We start from the raw sequence: 19456 nt of genomic DNA on the forward strand, positions 1-19456 counted from the left end.
CAGACAATTGTTATATAGCTACATGTCAATTAGTTTATTCTTCCATCATTAGAATTAGAAACATGACAACCTTCAACAATAATCTGGTTGACAGACTTTATAATAAAAGAAGAATCCAAATTTTTTATGTATTATGTTGAAAATATAGTTTTCTTACTTAAAGGCACTATCCTGAACAACTATTTTACTGTCCATAGAAGAAGAGAGGAAACTAAATCCTCAGAGATTAAAAAGAGCATGACTGTTAAAACTATTAAAAAAATGACCTAGGACAAAAAGGGTGGGAAAACTTATGACAGACATCAACTTCAAACTCTTTCCCTTGTCCAGGTTAAATGATGCCATACAAACAGATCAAATATGGACATAAAAGAATTCTAAGAGAAATGAGTGGTGGGGCATGGGAGTAAGTCTTAATCTTTCAAGGTGAATATTTGGGCCACACATGTCAAGCCCTGAAGTAAAGGAATAATTATTGCAATTGGTATATTATTATGTAACTTTAAACATGATGATTAAATTATGGAATTTTCATAACTTTCCTCTATTATTCCTCTATGTCTCTACAACAAAGTGAAGAGACAATAAATCCAATAACACATATTATTTATGCAAATTAGTCTAATGACATTATTTTAATACAAAACTGTAATCACTCCATTTGATTTTCAGCATTTAAATGCACATTAACATATATAGCTATTTGAACTTTGTGTCTGTGTGTGTTTTCTGCTTTTTTTGTTTGTTTTGTTTTTCAAGATGTTTTCTCTATTGTAGCCTTAGCTATCCTGGAATTCACCCTGTAGACCAGGCTGTCCTCAAACTCTATTTAAACTCTTTAAGCATTACTGAGGGATTTTATACTATCTTAAGGTGGTCTGTTTTAAGAGAGAAGTATTCAAGTATTCAGACATGTTGGTGAATAAAGCAAACAATCATTTTATTAACTTAGAGTCAAATCTCATACTATTAATACTTTTGCTTTATAGCTATATTTTGTTCACCTATTTGATAACTCATGTCGTCAAGCTATAGATTTAAAAATAACCAGGCAATTTGATATTCCAATATTGTTACTTCTTTTATTGCTTTATTAAAAATTAAAACTTAGAAGTTAAATATTAGAGTAATAAAGCTGAGAGATCCACAAAGCTATGGAGAAACAATCACTACTGTCTTATCTTCCCCATTATAAAAAGACCAGGCATCTCCTTAGGCCCTTCCTTCTTCCTCCTATGTATCCCTCTAGCTTCCTCTTGGGTGGCCAAAAAACTCTACAGTCCACTTCAGCCAGCTTAGTGTGGACTCTACCCTGAGAACCAAGGTTTGACTCCACTGGCAGTATAGGAGCAGAAACACAAACAAATATCCCACAACATATCCCCTTTTTTGTCTAAATAAATAAAAAGGAAAGGTTTTAACTCTAACATAGCATTATAAAATATTAACAATTATCAAAAAAAAGAACAATTATCAAGTAAGAAATATCTTTACAATGTCCAGTCTATTAGTATGTGGCCAATTCAAAGAAAATACTCCATTATCTATCCTATTTTGCTCAGTCCAAAATTTTGTACCTGATTGACTTTATATCATAAGTATGGAAAACTGTAACTCTAACTATCTAATCTTCAACCCCATCAGAGAAGGACATCACACTGTCAGCAGTCAAGGCAAGATCAATTTCTTTGCCCAGTGGCTAACTCTGCCACAAATGAAAGCAAACTCCACATAGAGGTTCTTCAATGCCCATCATTCTCCTTTGAAGTAAATTGGTGCTGCCAGGAAATGACATGTCTCACTGTTATGAAAAGCCTTATGTTATTAAAACACTTTAAATGCCATATTATATACGTCTCTGAAGTGTTAGATAGTGATAATAGATAATGATAATTACAGACTACTGTAGTTATGATAGAAAGCCAATCAGGTACAAAATTTTGGACTCACCAAGATAGGATAGATAAAGGAGTATTTAACTTTGGCAAATACTAATGGACTGGCCATTGTACAGCGAATGGGCTTAGATCATTCCAAAGCAGTGGAGCCAGCACAGCTGTGCCAGCTACTCCCCACCCCACCACAAGTCAGCTCTGTTTTTCAGGTGCCGATGTAGTCGCATACTGCACCCATCTCAGCACCAACAGCAGTGTGGTACAGCAACAGCCAGCTGCATTTTCTTTGCACTCCCTGTGAGGTCATGCTCCACCATCAGGCAGCTTGGACCCCTCTCACACTGCATCCCAGCCTTGTGGGTTTCTCCTCTGGCTCCCCCACCCCGCATAGTGCATTAGCAGCCACAGCGGGCCCCTGGCCCAGGCATGCAATATATATGGCTTGTGGCACCCAATGGCGCCTACCCTCCCTGCCGAAACAGTCCAGCATCATCACTGCAGCTGATTACTGCTGTACATCTCTGCCTATGCTGTAAGCCTCAGCAGAACTGGAGACACCTGGGAATTCTTAAATGGGAAATTAGGTTTTAAAAAAGGGGTGGAGGAACTTTCCCATGTTAAGAATTGGAAATATCACAATGCAGGGAGTTAGGACCCGGTTTCCTGCTACTACGGATGGCTTGCAAAAAGAAAAAATAAATGAAGACATAAACTCCTTAGCTGAGATTGTCAGGATACTGATTTTAATTACTATCAGTTTGGTAGTTCATATTTTATCCTTAAAAATTGTTTGATAAATGTGCCAAATATGAAAATTTAACTGATAAGATACAAACTCTAGAAAGATTTACTATTGATAAGATACAAGCCTTTGACTTACTAATGAAAAATAATAAAAAAAAATTGGCTGTTAAAATACAAGTCTTAGAAAGAGTTTCTAATGAAAACTTGACTGGTAATATACAAGCCTTAGAAATACCGCCTAATGAAAATGACAAAAATATTCAGACACTGACAGTACATTATGAAATTGAAGAGAATAGCCCAAGGCGATTAGAAAACCAACTTTAGTTGATCTAGTTACCATACAGGAATGACCACCAGATGACAGGGACTGCCAGGGTATGCAAAAGTTGGCTGGAATCCTGTTTTAGATTTGAAGTGATTTAAAAGAAACAGTCATTTCATATGGTGTGCATCCTTCCTATGTAAAACAGATGTTAAATTCATGGGCAACTCAGAACAGAATTATCCTACAAGATTGAAAAGATTTAGCGACAGCAATATTGGAAGCAGGCCCTCAGTTATAATGGAGAAAGAAAGCTAGAAAAACAAGGTAGGACTAGGAGTACTGAAATTTCCCAAGAACAGCTTCTCAGTGAAAACCAGTATGCTGACTTGCAAAGACAGTGTAGATGTGATGATCACACCTTGGCTCAATATCATATAACAGCTTTGACTACTTGGGACAGGGTTAAAGAATCGAAAAAGAAGACTAAGTCATTTACTAAAATTATACAAGGACCAAAAGAAGTCTTCACTGATTTTTCACAAAGACTGACCAGCTGTAAACAGAATGATATCAGATCCAGAAGTTAAGACAAAAATTAATTGAATCTTTGGCTTTTGAAAATGCTATGGGTAATTAGGTCTATAAAGGCAAGATCAGCACCAATAGATGAATGGATTAGAAATACCACTTATCTTGGCTCTCATGCTATTTTGATAGAAGAAATTTCTAGAAATTTTAAGAAAAATAAAAATGTCAGATGTTTTAATTGTGGTAAACAAGGTCATTTGAAAAGGAACTGTACACAAGATATTCCTAGAATCAATGTTTTTCTAGAGATAATCCAAACAGAAGGTCCAGCTTTATGGAGTATGGAGAAAGTATGACAAAGGCCAGCATTGCACCAATAAATGCAGATAACAAGGACAGGCATGGTAACCCTTTCTCATTGGAAACTGACTTATGGGGCTTCTCACAGGTCCCCATGTCAAATCTGGTTCAATCATTCCCTGCCAGCATTGAGGAAACTCCTCCACAGAGCAATTAAAAGACCCAATGCCTGTTGTTAAAAGACATACTGCTCTGGATGATAGAAAGGCTTCAATAAACAAAAAATTTTCAGGAGAGATCATAAACAAGTATTTTGGCAAACTTCTATAAATGATCAAAGACCAAAGCTAAACATATGAGTAAATGTCATTGTAGTTGAAGGTGTACTAGACACAGGTGTAGATGTAGCAAAAATTTCACCAAAATATTGGCATCTATATTGGCCTCTTCAGGAGGTAAATGTTCAGCTTCTAGGTATTGAAACTTTATCTCATGTGAAACAAATTACAAGATCGGTCAAGTGTATAGGGCCAGGAGGTTAGATAGGAAAATTAAAACCATATGTGGCTAACATAGCAATGAATTTATAGGGATATGATTTGTTGCAGCAATGGAAAACAACAGATTAACATTCCTCCAATATCAGAAACAAACCATAAAATAAAGAATGCTTCTGAGAGAAAGATTAAAAGGTATTATCCAGAACAGTCACCAACCGTTCAGGTTATACATAAACAGGGCACAACAGCTGGTGGTCTTTCAAGGGTATCAACAGCCCTATCTTTAAAATTGTTAACTGAGAAACTTGTATGGGTGGAAAAATGGCCTTTGACATCAGAAAAATTACAAGCACTAGAACAGTTGGCTCAGGAGACGCTAGATGAACAACATATTGCAGAGCTGACCAGTCCTTGGAATTCTCCTATATTTGTCATTAAAAAGAAATATGGAAAATGGAGAACATTAAGAGATTTAAGAATCTGTTAATTCTTAAATAAGGTAATTTAGCTACTGGGCTCTTTACAGCATGAAATTCCCTTCCCTTCTTTATTAACTAAAAGATGGTCTATTATAATGATTGATTTAAAAGACTGCTTGTTTACTATACCTTTACAAGAAGAGGATAGAGAAAAATTGCCTTCACAGTGCCTACTTATAATAATTCCCAGCCTGTTAGAAGGTATCAGTGGAAAGTTCTCCACAATGGATGTTAAAGAGCCCCATGCTGGGTACCAGATATTGCAACTTCTTTTACTGCATTATTAAAAAATAAAACTTGGGAGTTAAATATTAGGGAAATAAATCTAAGAGTACCACAGAGTGATGGAGAAATGATCATCAGTTCTCTTCCCTGCTCAGAAAAGACTGTGCATCAGTTCAGGCTGTTCCTTCCTCCTGTGTGTCCCTAGAGCTTCTGCTCAGTCTGCCAGAAAACTCTATGGTCCACTCTGGCCAGCTTAGTGTGGACTCTGCCCTACGAACCTAGGTCCAATTCCATTGGCAGTTTCAGATCAGCAACACAAAGAGATTCATTCTGGATGAGGACGCAGAGGCTTACAGTCTGAGGAAACAGGACCAGCTGAGGAATTGACAAGGTGAGGTTAGCTGTGGCTTGTTCTGTCTCTCTTTTCTACCAGTATTGACCCCAATAACTGGCCTCATAGATGTAGCAGGGATCTTAAAAGTTCTTATTAATAAAATCAAACCTGAGCCAGGTATTGGGGTGAACTGGAAGATCAGAGAACCAGAACAAGCCACAGCTAACCTCACCTGGCCAACTTCTTAGCTGGTCATGTTTCCTCAGACTGGAGGCTTCTGTGTCCTCATCCCAAATGGTTTTCAGCTGAATTGCTGCTCAAAAGCCTGAATGCTTAACCAGGGTAAATGCTTCTAGTTTCTGGTACTCACGCCTTATATACCTTTCTGCTTTTTAACACAACTCCCTGGGGTTAAAGGCTCACTTTCTGATATTAAAGACAAGATCATAGCAATTTTACATTAAAAATAAGTAAATAACTTCTTCCCATTGTACTAGATTCCACTCAACGACTCAAAGGGATTTGTGAAAGAGCAGAAAGTATAAACCCTCTGTGTACTAAACACTTTCTATGCAAACACACCTATGGTCCACTTTATACATTAGGCACAGTAAGAGTTCAACAACCAAAAATCAACTTTAAGAATACACTAGGAGGGGCTGGAAAGATGGCTCAGTATACATAGGATCCAAAGTCCATTCCCAATACCCATGGCAGGCAGCTCACAACCACCTGTAACTCCAGCTCCAGGTGACATGAGATCCTCTTCTGGCCTCCAAGGGCACCTGCATTCATATGCACATATATCTACACACACACACTAAAAATAAATCTTAAAAAAGAATATACTGTGGAAAAGTTGTGTAAATGTAATGGTTCTCTTAAAATAAATTACTTGGACACCAGAAGCTAGGGAATACCAATCAGTCTGATAACTAGGGAAGCAGTTAGGTGGCTAATGGGCAAGTGGTGCATATAACACAGATATTGGGACAAAAGTGATTTACTACCCAGGTAAAGAGATGTGTATTTTCAAAACTTATTAACTGTTCACTTTTGGAATTCTCCATTTAATATTTTCAGGCTGCAATTAACTACAAATAACTAAAACTTTGGAAAGGGACAATACAGAGAAGGAACTATGATTATACCAGACCAGCGAGATATGTTAGAAAAAAGGAGGGGGGCAATATAGCCCTAAGATCTCTAGAATACACTGTAAGACCTACATAATAAGCAAATGTCACCTGAGTACAAAGACAGATAAACTAGCACAGAATACAAGAAATATATCTCTTGCCGCAGATAAACCTATGTAGATAAAGAAGGTTTAAATCCATGGGTACAGGCAGGCTTTTAATGAATGTTTACAATAAAACTGGGGGACTTTTCAGTAACAGACAAAATTGCTTCTATATATCAAAAAAGGATTAAGAACTAAAGATATAAAGGAACAAAATGCAATGATTAAAAAACAAAACACAATGATTAAAAAAATAAAAAGTAATGTAAATAAATTTCTCTTTAAATTTATTATATAAAAATGCAATTTATGATTCAAAATTCAACATCAATAAAGATTGATGTTTCTGAAATCTCTGACAGCAAACTTTAAAAATTGGTAAAATTAGCATATTGGAAGGACGTCTTTGTGCCATATGTCACAGAGGAAGTGCTGAGGTCATTAATATATGTATCACTTGAGTTAACTGGGAAATGATTTGCTCCCACTGGCCAGCCTTGGAATAGCCTGAGTCATAGGAATAATGGTAACACTGGATAATAATGACATCATTCAAATATTCACTATCTATACTGATATACCCAAAAAGTAATAAACAGGGCAGGAAAGCTTTTCAGTTAAGCAGGATACCAAGCAATCATTAGACAAGAAAGAAACGAAACATCACTCCTGTGTAAAGGTCACAGTAATAATTTTATAAAATGTCCTGGTGATTTATAATGATAATAGGTAAAAAGCACTCAGGAGAAAAAAATATTTACATAGCTATAAAAATATATATTATAATGTATTTTACTAACCTAACCTGAATGTTTAAAATAATAGCAACATGGATTTAGAGTATATCTCAGTACTATGGCAGGCACTTAGCATGCACAAAACTTTGGGTTTGACCCTTAATACGAACCAATTAAACAAGTAAATCTATACAGTGAAATAATGCAGCATTTCTACCTTCAATGTGTGATCCAAGAAATGTCACAATAGTACACATAAATAGGACAGGCTGCCCTTGACATGCTACACTCAGTAGATCCATCATTTCTCAAAAATCTTGTTCAAAACGTGGGACTACATTCTAATTATAAGAGCAGACCCACAGAACCAAAGAACTCTACCTCTCAAAAATGTTCAGGTCATGAAAGGATAGGAAATACTGTAGGCTTAGCAGAGACTGAAAGAGACATCCAAGACATGGCAACTAGATCTAACAGCCAGTGTGGTATCCTTGACTGGGTCTCTGAAAAGAAATAGAAATTGGAGACAAAGAAGATGGAATTGGAATTCAGCTGTAAAGTTATTGGGCCAGGATTATTTACAGGTTTCCATAACTGTTATGGTTATATATGATACTGACACCAGAGGAAGCTGAACAATGTTTGAGAATTCCTTATACAATTTGTGCAGATATTCTTTACCTAAAGAGAATAGGCTTTTAAAGAATTCTAACAAACTTCTGAGGCACATCAGTGATGGATAAACATACTGTTGTTATGGCAACATCCCTATTGATAGTATTAAATGTATCATATTATGCACTTAAATAGGCATTATTATACCATATCTCAACAAAGCCAAAAATAAAGCTATAAATAAAATCTTTGTTTTAATGTGTTGGATTGGAAGTACAATAAAAAACAGAATGAAAAAGAGATACCAAAGAGGGTTATATGTGATCTTACCAGGTTAATTAGTTGTGTGTGAACCACGTCCTCTACTAAAACTGCTGTTTCATGGAGAGGCCTCCTAGCATCACCTAAAGAAAACCTGCGAGAAAGATTAAGACATACCATTATTAATGCTGTGAATCAGGTGAAACAAAAATATATACTTCTCATTCATTGTAAGAATCAGCTGTATAAAGAGGCTATTGTTCTCTCCAACAATCCCACAATGCACTCTTACTTCTAGACTAAGGAAGCAAATGTCTTCCTTATAAACTCTATCTTCCAAAGAACGTACACTATTATCAGCATCCCTTCTTGGTTTACAAAGTATTTGTAAAGGGGATTTGCTCTGTCAAAATGCAAAGTACAAGATCGGTTCCCAATATCTACAGCAGGCAGATCACAATCACACCTTATTCCAGCTCCAGGGAATCCAACACCTCCAGCCTCTGATGGTACCTGCATTATGGGTTGCTCCCAATGGAAGGAGAGGGAATGAAGAGGATACAGCCCCAGCCCTCACTGTAGTCCACTAATCTGACATTGGACTAAACATGCAAACCACAAGCATCAGACCACGTGATTCCTCCACCACAGCATCTTCTAACCGACCTTGAAATGAATACCCACTGGCCAAGGGGCAGATGGAGAGGTTCAGGCATGGACAGTCCTTTAGGGCAATCAGAGTCATAAACAGGCCCATTACATTAGCCTTACTCTTCAATTTTGATGCTTTTAAGCCCCAAAATTTTTATCTTATCTACTTCTTCGACATGAACTTGATTAAGAAAATATTTGTGAAAGTCAATCTATCAGGCCAAAATCAAAGACAAAGAGTTTCCTTGTAAGAATTGTTTCTCTTGCTTGCTTAACTTAACGTCTTAAGATCCCCCTCTCCTTGACATGAACTTCTAACAAGTCATGGGTCAAATGTTCACATCTACTTTAAAAGACGCTTTATTGAGGAATTGAAAAGACGATGAAGGCTAAGTACAATGACCAATGCTGATGTCAGCCAGCACACTCGTGTTTTAAAACCACCTCCTGGTCCTGAACCTAGTTCAATGCAGAAGATGGGACTTTGTATATGAAGTCTTTCCATGCTGTGCAGTATTAAATAAGTAAAACTGTAAGACACTTGAGAAATTAACCGTAGTGATCATTTTCAGAAAAGAAGATTAACAAATTAACATAAAGGATTCCTGGGTCAATTACTTTGTATAATTAAATCTTTTACAAGGCTTTTGCAGAGAGAAGCAACCACTTCAAGAAAATCATTGGTCCATTAGACCCCCAAAACATTCCGTACTGCTAAAACATTATTGATGTTACTAGAATTTAGGGGGAAAAAAACTCAACATTTTATAATGTTGGAAATAGATGCCCTGTAACTACAACCAAATCTGTTTTCGATATTGTTTAAACAAACTATCTGTAGGAAAGGCAGTATAGTTCCCTGATAGAGAAGGTGCTTACCAAATTCAATTACAAGCAAAATATCCCATAAAACATGCAAATATATATGAACCAGGAATCAGAGAGATTCATGAAGACTAGCAGTTACCTATGGGTTAAGTAAGATGAAGTAACACCTGATTTGGATGACTACAGAGAGAAAAGTCTGCGTTATCAGACCTTTACTTAAAAGCATGAATGAATACAAATAAACATTCTTGTAACACTTCCTTGATTTTTAAAAAACAATTTCTCAATTAAATGAATTTAGGAAATCCCAGTATTATTGTTTATAACTGAAATGCATGTTACATGCTCTGAGACATTCTCTAAGAAAGAAATGTGATCACCAATATACTTGCCATGTACATGATTATCTTTCTAAGCTATGTTAATTATACAACATTGAACATCAATTCAGGAACCTGACTAGAGGAAAAGACTCCAAATAACTTAAGGCCTTTGGCAAAAAGTTTCCAAATAAGCTGCAGCCTAAGATGCTGGAACTTTAAAGCCAAGTTCTTCGGTTTTAAACAATGAGACGATGCTGGTAATGAGAGCAAACAATGGGGCTTTTAAAGAATTTCCTTACACAGTCAACAAATATTTCTTGTGTTTCTGTCTCATGTCAGGCACTCGGTTTCTTATACTAGCTGAGACTCTTACAAACTGGGCAGCTGACTCCTGTGACTAATAAACTAACAACTGATTTTTTTTTTCAGCAGCCACCACTCAAAGTCAACCAGGAAGAGTTCCTTTCAACTAACACATCTCTGAATATTGAACAGTGTATCTTCTCAAGAGACTCTTCTATAGAGGATGTCATACTCCAGAATGCCATTCCAGAACCTCCATGCTTTCTTACAACAGTAGATTCAGCATCTGCACCTCCGAGAAACTTCCTACAAATGTGCTCCTGGGAAGATGCAACTTCCTGTGCTGAATGATCTCAACATTCTGACACTGTCTGAGAAGCCTGCACTCATAGACCCTATCAGCTTTATTGCTCCTCTTTCATGTTTATCCTGAGGTGTTTTAACCAACAGATAAATTCAAAGGCCTGTACAATGGCCACTTGCATATATCCTATGAGAAATATCTTGATGGCATCTTAGTGCCGATGCCTCTTTCTCTCTCAAACTCAACATTTATACACATTCAACTTTATCAATACCTGCTTTCCTATAAGCCACAAATAATCATTGAGTGATTGCATGTGCCCGGCATTAGTATGTGTGCTGTGCCATGTAAACCTACTGATCTCTAAGCTGCTGGTACTGTGCCTGTCCTCTGCCTCTTGGGGAGGAGATGCTCTCTACTTGAGTAGAATTCTGTTTCTTTACTGACTTCTAAACATCAAGCTTAGATGAAAATATAAAACCCTACTTTCAAAACTTTGAATAAGCATTGTTTTCAAAAGTTTTCTTTTGTTTGCTAGAGAGTATCTTTAAAAACCAGCTTGAGACACTATTTACATAGCCTGCAAACTTGATTGTTTAAAGTATACAATTGTATGATTTCTAAGTAAACTTACCGAGTAGTACGCCCATCTATACCATCCAGTTTTAGGACTTTTCTCTTGTACCCAAAAACTTTATGTCTTTTAACAATAACCCTATTCCACCCCCAGCCCAGAGCAATCTATGAAAAGACCTAGTTGACCTCACTAGACCTCATGTTTCCCTTCCAGATTCAACATTCCTCACTTCTTAGCATATAGGTCTGTCTGTTTTATAGCCATTTCCTCAGAATTGAAACAGGCCTTCCTGGAGGGAGAAGAGAGGACTTTAGCAGGCCCAGGGACTTGAGAGTCAGGAGTTTCACAAGGCCACATTCAGCAGGACAACCGTGAGGCTATACTGCTGAACCACCTGTGTATCATGCCGAGAGCCGCAGAGTGTGGCCTTCCTGAGCACCACTGATCCAGCTGCCTTGGAGTGAGTCATCCTTGCCTGTCTGAGAAGCAACCTCAATAAGCTCTCAGGTTCAGCAACCTAGACTTGGTGGATTATTTGCTGGCCCTGTAGTCAGCACCCTTTCTAGAGAGAACAGGCATCTGTTCCTATAGCCCCAGGAAAAGTCACATGACAAGGCCTCACTGTAAATGCGACAGCCTTGGGGAGACTTTCCCAAAGACCACCACTGTCAGTTCTCAGTTGAATCATGGGAGTTTAGGATTCATTTGGTTATAGACTGAGGCCTAAGTTTTGATTTGAATAGAAAAGTTCTTAGGATTTTAATAAATAAATAACAAAAGAAACAAAACAGCCCTCCAACCTACATGGAGAACAAGTCAGCTACAGACAATGGATCCCACAGTCAACACTTTTGTGGAGTATGAAGAGGTGAACTAGCTGCAGGACTGACTTTGAGCCAGTTCTCCATCTTGTCCATAAGGACATCATCTAATACGACACGGAACACATCCTGCTGAAATTTCTGCCCCATGCCATGGCATTATCCCAGACAGAGACAAATTATCTATGAACTGTGAACTCACTCAAGTCCCTAAGAATTAGACATCTAGAATTTTCTTGAGATTGGTGACTTTCAAGTATTTACTGGGTGTGGTGGCAGAGGCTTTTAATCCCAGCACTCTGAAGGCACAGACAGGCAGATCTCTGAATTCAGGTCCTTGCTGGTCTCCTTAGTGAGACCCTATCTCAAAACAAACAAATAAACAAAATTTTTAAATGAGTATAAAAAACTGATCATCTTTAAAAAATGTTTCCTGACTAAAACCAGCCTTCCCTCAACATTTTTAAAAGTAAAGCAAAATTATGCCATAATCCTAACATAATTATACTTCTTATAAGTAGCATTTTAGAAAAAATACCAAATAATTTATATCACTGATCAATTAATAAAACTTCCATGCATAGATTTTTCTCCTGATTATATTCACAAAAGCTGAATTATTAGTTCTGAACAATACAAGTGTGCATAAATGAAGATATAAATGAGGAAAACACTGCAAAGTCATTGTATAATTACTAAAGAAATTTGAAAATTAATTGTACAAATACCTGTGGCTGCCAAAAGGAAAATACATAATATATTCCAGTTGTACTACATAATATATTCCATTTGCTTATTCAGAAAAGGATTCAATTTAAATCACGAAGCACACAAGACAACTGTCTTTACAGAATATGTAAACTAGGCAATGATCAGTCACTTTTGTTCAGAGAAAATAAAGAAAACATTTATCTGTAGTCTCAACAATAGTCCTCAAATCAAAATGGAATTTAGTATACCCAGAAAAAATGCAGTTCAATTTATTCTCTGAACATGTACAAAAAAGTGATGACATGAGAAAGATGTTAAGATATAATTATATGTTATGATTCTATTGAGAATAAGCATACAGCATACATTAAATGATCTTTTGGTTTCATTTTAGATTATAGACCAGAATTTCAAATTTTGGTATGTATAAATAACTTTTTATACAAGTCTACACAAACTATCATTAAAATCATATATTAAGCTGTACCACTGAAAACTTCATCTGTACTTTAACAAGCTTGCCATGAACATATGAGAACATCTAAGTACACTGAAAATATCAGTAAAAACATACTGCTGTCCCTGGGCATCTGCAGAGTTCTAGTTGCAAGTTTTACATAGACATGAAGATGTGAGGACAATTAAGTCCTTATGTAAAACAAGTTCAGCATTTGAACAGAGCCTGGATACACCTTGTTGAGAAGAGCTCCTACAGTGTGCATGCTATATAAGAGTTATTATGCAGCATTGTTTAGGAGCTGATGGCCAGAGTCTGAAGATGAATCCACAGATGATAAACCCATGGATATAGAGGGCCAATTGTCACATATACCAAGCAACCACAGAGCACACATACAGTTATGATCACAGATATCAACTTCGAGATAACATATTAATAATGATTTCTATCAGCATAGTAAATCAGAACCTGGGTGAGAACCTTTACAGAATTAATATTATTTCCATTCCAGGTCTAGATTACCCAAGGGCACATATACTATGGATGAGATCAAAGGGATTCCCATTCTCAGTATTCTTTCTACAAACTCTATAAATGAACCCGACTATTTCATAATAAGGTGTTTCATCCATAACCTGGAGATGTAGGCTATTTCAACCATGAAGAAAATAAAATGAGGCAAAAGATGACATGGGCATTATGCAAACTGGGTAGCTTATAGGAGGCTTCTGGGTGACACACTGACAACTAAATGTTGGATATGCAGAAATGCCAATCCTTTGTAAAGAACACAGCAGCTGAATTAATGAAGGTAAGAGGAGAGAGCACTGGACTATCAAAGCTTTTCACATCATCACCTGCAAAAAGGAGTCCAAATGGGGCAAAGAATTCTCTCTCAAGGCAAATACAAACAAATGGCTTTTTGATACTCAGTAGGTGTAAGGATGATAGACTTTAGGATTTGGAGCACCCACATGAAAGCCTGGCGGACATGGTATCAGTCTGTAATCCCCACCCTCAGAGAAGGAGCTGGGGATCCTGGGGGCAAGCTAGCTAGACTGAAATAAACAGGAGAGCTCCAGATTCAGAGAAAGACCCTGCCTCAAAGAACAAGGTGGAGAGTAATAAAGGCAGCCTGTGTTAACCCCAGACTTGCACATGCACACCACACACAAAACAAACAAACAACTATAAAATTCACCTTTTTTTTTTTTTTTAAGTTTTAAGAACGCATTGTAAAAGTACTGGCACCGATAAGAGCAGATGTAGAGACCCACAGCCAAACATTAGGCCAGAGAGCCCAGGTTAGAGGTCTCCATCAGATCCCTCCCCTCAGAGCTCTGGAATCCCATGGAAGAGGCAGAGGGTTCAAAGACACCTGGAAGCATGGCCCAGGAATCAAGTAAGCCAGGTTCCTGGGGGCTCACAGAGACTGAGGCAGCAAATGTGGAGACTACATGGGTCTCCTCTAGGTCTTCTGCATATGCTATGTTTGTTGGTCTGGTGTTTTGGGGGTCTCCTAATAGTGGGAGTGGGGTGTCTGACTCTTTAGCCTGCTCTTGGGACCCTATCCCTCTTACTGGGTTGCCTTGCCCGGCCTTGATATGAGGGCTTATGACTCCTACTAATTGTAACTTGTGTCGTGTTCAGTTGATGTCCCTGAGAGGTCTGTTTTTTTCTGGGGGGATATAGATAGGGGTAATATCTGGGGGAGAGGGTAGGTCGGGGGGAACTGGGAGGAGTGGAAGTAAGGGAAGCTGTGGTTGGGGTATATTTTATGAGAAAAGAATAAATAAAAATAAAAAATTCAAATTATGTAAATCAGAAGCAATCATGGTGCCATTATATATAAATCACACAGAAACAAGAAATTCAGAGTTGATGAGTGTAGGTAAAAGGGTGAAAGGTGGAATGGGAGGTCAGGCTGGAATGAGGTCATACTATAGTCTCTTATATGTGGGCTTGACTCTTGCACCACTGAATGTGTACAGATCAGTAGTAGAAGCTTGTAAGGGAAGGACATGACCAAGTTTAGACACCACCCTGCTAATAGTAAAACTTTTCCTAGGTTAAAACCTTGTTAAAAATATACTTTGATACTTTGGTAACGGAGCTTGAGAGATGGCTCAGCAGTTAAAAGTGCTTGATGCTCTGCCAGTGGATCCAAGTTCAGTATCAGCACCCACTCTGGGTCACTTAAAATTGCCCATAACTCTAGCTCCAGGGGGTCTTACACTCTCTCCTGACCTCCTAGGACAAGTGCATACAAGGGGCACGTGCATGTGTGTGTGTGTGTGTGTGTGTGTGTGCGTGTGTGTGTGTGTGTCACACACACACACACACGCACACACACGCAAACATACACACACATTTAATTACCTTAAAAAACACTTTACTGTAGAAATTCTACAACATAAGTGTAAGATTAACCACATTACCAATAATGTATCATAATTCAGGTATTACAGAGATTAGAATTTTGACTAGGAAAGGGGTAAATTAGGTATGTGACTATTATTAATACTGAAGGTGTAATTTTCTTTGCAGCTTAATACATGAATGTCTTTCCTAGTCCATATATAAAGGACAGGCAGAGAAAGGTCTCAGAGGATCTCAAAGCTAGGTCTTCCTCAGAGATATTAAAGATCTTGTTTGTTGCTTAGATTTCCATGAGTTCAAGAGTCTATGGGAGTAACAGCTGGAGCTTTGGTACTGCCAACATGTTTCCTTTCTCTAGCTGGTGAGAGAACACTCCTCACCTTTACAGAGAAAATATGTGCTCAACTGTGAGGAAATAGTGTGTGGCCTTATGTCCTGGGCCAAGAGGTGTCCAGAACCTGAGTATGAACAACTTGTTTCTCACTGCGTCTGGACCCTTGCTTTCTACCCCTTCCCTGTATATCCAAAGCATATGCATGGTCCAGGGCTGCTGCAGGCCACAGGAATATATCATAAGAACTCAGCTGGTTATGAAAAAGTCACTACCTGGAGGGATCAGGGAATTCCTCCAGAGGAAGCCAAATTCCAAGGAGGTTTTTGGTGTTATTTGGCTTGTTACATATAAGCTGTATTCTGTTATGAAAATCATGTGTGCCTTCATAGTTTTCCCAATTGACTTTTCCCTAGAAGGGCTAACAATGTGGACTGATCACTCTCTGGACATATACATTCCAGGAATTTGGATAATAGCCTCAGGAAAGGCTTTCTCTGGAATCAGATATCTCCCTTAGCCACTTTCAAGGACTAACAGGAGACACCGCTTAGGTTGATGCCCAACTTTCAAGGACTAACAGTGATAACAGCCCACATGCAAGTCTCCTTACTTAAGGTAAATTCCACAAGGAGACACCGCCTAGGTTAGGTGGACGTTAAGTAATAGCTTTACATAATTTAGCTCAGACCCTCCCTTCTTATACAGGGACTTCCAGGGCATGGGATGGAGAAGAGAAAAGAATGGAAGAACTAGATGGGTAAGAACTTGAGAGGAACAAACTGAGATGGGGAAGAACTAGATCGAAGGGCTAGAAAAGAGTACTAGAGGAATGAGATGGAAGATGAGGAAAAACCAGATGGGGAAGAACAAGATGAGGAAGAACAAAATGAGAGAGAAGGAGATGGGAGAGGAGCTGATATGGGAAAAAACTAGATGAATGAGAACCTAGAAGGGGCAGAACTAGATGAAGGAATTAAGATAGAACCTAGAGGGGACAATGGATAAATGTAGAGATATTGGGCAAGAAAGGAGATAAAAATGAGAGCAGAGTATAAGCTTGTAACTGACACAGAATAATAAAGTATATGAACTAAGGAATTTCATGTATATAGATTCGTTTCTTTTCATCAAAAATTAATTATCAGCTCGTTGTAGATTCTTCCTGGACCCTGTGAGGGGACTATCGAGGGGCTGGACCCCCATAGTCCTCGATACAATGCATTTGAGTCATGTTCACAGCTACATGACTCAAAGCAGAGTTTAATTTGCACATTAAATTGTTCATAACCTATATTTCCATTTTACACTAAATTCACACAGCTCATCTTTGCTTTCTGATTTTCCCTTGCAAAGGCTTAATTTAAAAAAATCAAGTAAATATGAGATTTTCTTGAAATGAAAGTACTAAAGCTAGGAGATTATGTTTTGTACATACATAGTTTCAATCTCAAAAGAGAAAATACAGTATCAATATGTTTACTATATTGTCACATAGTTGCCACTTTTACCATGCTGTTAAAATAATATAGCCTGCAATGATCCATTTCAAAAATGGGGTCAGGGTGGGGTAGAGATTGGCAAGGGAGAAATTTCTTAAAATCAAACATGATTTAAATAAATTCTTTAAAAGTCCTATAAAAGTGCAATTTAATGATTTTGCAGCTCCATTACAATAAGGACAAAGATTTTAAGCAATATTGACTTAAATATTTTTCTTTATCTGCTTTCCATGGAAACAATGGGCTTTAAGGGAGCTGACACCAACTCATAGATCTGTCGGGCACCCGACTTCACCAGCAGGACACCAACTCATAGACCTGTCGGGCACCCAACTTCACCAGCAGGACACCAACTCACAGACCTGTCGGGCACCCAACTTCACCAGCAGGACACCAACTCACAGACCTGTCGGGCACCTGACTTCACCAGTCTCTTTTTCTGCCTTCAAAAAAAAAGTGTACTAGAGCTGTCAGTGGCTAATATGGAGAAGGAAAGACAAAGGCCTATTTACCTGTCTTGTCTTGGTGTAAAATCAAAACATCCTGAATGAAGAAGCTGAGTCACCTCAGTAACTAGGTCTAAAAGGTATCATGGGGCATTAATTCTAACTGGTCCTGGATAAGTCAGGAAAAGACCTCTAAGATCACCATCTTTTCAACAGAAGGCAAAGAAAGAGTTAATTTAGATCCACGTCACTTTTGTTTTCTCTTTCATGATTAAGGCTGACATTAAGAAATACAAGAGGGGTCTGCAGAGATGGCGCAGTGGGTATAAAAACATGCTCTGCAGAGATGATGCAGTAAGAGCACATGCTCTGCAGAGTTGATGCATTAAGAGCACATGATCTGCAGAGATGATGCAGTAATAGGACATGCTCTGCAGAGATGATGCAGTAAGAGCACATGCTCTGCAGAGATGACGCAGTAAGAGCACATGCTCTGCAGAGATGACGCAGTAAGAGCACATGCTCTGCAGAGTTGATGCATTAAGAGCACATGATCTGCAGAGATGATGCAGTAAGAGGACATGCTCTGCAGAGATGATGCAGTAAGAGCACATGCTCTGCAGAGATGACGCAGTAAGAGCACATGCTCTGCAGAGATGATGCAGTAAGAGGACATGCTCTGCAGAGATGACGCAGTAAGAGCACATGCTCTGCAGAGATGATGCAGTAAGAGGACATGCTCTGCACAGATGATGCAGTAAGAGGACATGCTCTGTACAGATGATGCAGTAAGAGGACATGCTCTGCACAGATGATGCAGTAAGAGCACATGCTCTGCAGAGATGATGCAGTAAGAGCACATGCTCTGCAGAGATGACGCAGTAAGAGCACATGCTCTGCAGAGACGGTGCAGTAAGAGGACATACTCTGCAGAGACAGTGCAGTAAGAGGACATGCTCTGCAGAGATGATGCAGTAAGAGGACATGCTCTGCAGAGATGATGCAGTAAGAGCACATGCTCTGCAGAGACGGTGCAGTAAGAGCACATGCTCTGCAGAGATGATGCAGTAAGAGGACATGCTCTGCAGAGATGATGCAGTAAGAGGACATGCTCTGCAGAGATGATGCAGTAAGAGCACATGCTCTGCAGAGATGATGCAGTAAGAGGACATGCTCTGCAGAGATGATGCAGTAAGAGGACATGCTCTGCAGAGACGGTGCAGTAAGAGCACATGCTCTGCAGAGACGGTGCAGTAAGAGGACATGCTCTGCAGAGATGATGCAGTAAGAGGACATGCTCTGCACAGATGATGCAGTAAGAGGACATGCTCTGCAGAGATGATGCAGTAAGAGCACATGCTCTGCAGAGATGATGCAGTAAGAGCACATGCTCTGCAGAGATGATGCAGTAAGAGCACATGCTCTGCAGAGATGATGCAGTAAGAGGACATGCTCTGCAGAGATGACACAGTAAGAGGACATGCTCTGCAGAGATGATGCAGTAAGAGGACATGCTCTGCAGAGATGACGCAGTAAGAGCACATGCTCTGCAGAGATGATGCAGTAAGAGGACATGCTCTGCAGAGACAGTGCAGTAAGAGGACATGCTCTGCAGAGATGATGCAGTAAGAGGACATGCTCTGCAGAGATGGCGCAGTAAGAGGACATGCTCTGCAGAGATGGCGCAGTAA

The 19456-nt window shown here is 38.7% G+C and overlaps 1 protein-coding gene across 7 annotated transcripts in view; it reads right to left on the bottom strand.

Moving 5' to 3' along the window:
* Supt3h (SPT3 homolog, SAGA and STAGA complex component) overlaps window positions 1–19456 on the bottom strand; it is a 353629-nt gene that overhangs the window by 183388 nt on the left and 150785 nt on the right. For all 7 annotated transcript variants that reach the window (XM_042266211.2, XM_042266210.2, XM_076557807.1 and 4 more), the window contains one exon: window positions 8199–8283. In XM_042266211.2, the coding sequence (XP_042122145.1) occupies window positions 8199–8283 (85 nt within the window). The remainder of the gene's footprint in view (window positions 1–8198; window positions 8284–19456) is intronic.

The sequence above is a fragment of the Peromyscus maniculatus genome, chromosome 21, assembly GCF_049852395.1.
Source record: "Peromyscus maniculatus bairdii isolate BWxNUB_F1_BW_parent chromosome 21, HU_Pman_BW_mat_3.1, whole genome shotgun sequence".
Lineage (NCBI taxonomy): Eukaryota > Metazoa > Chordata > Mammalia > Rodentia > Cricetidae > Peromyscus > Peromyscus maniculatus.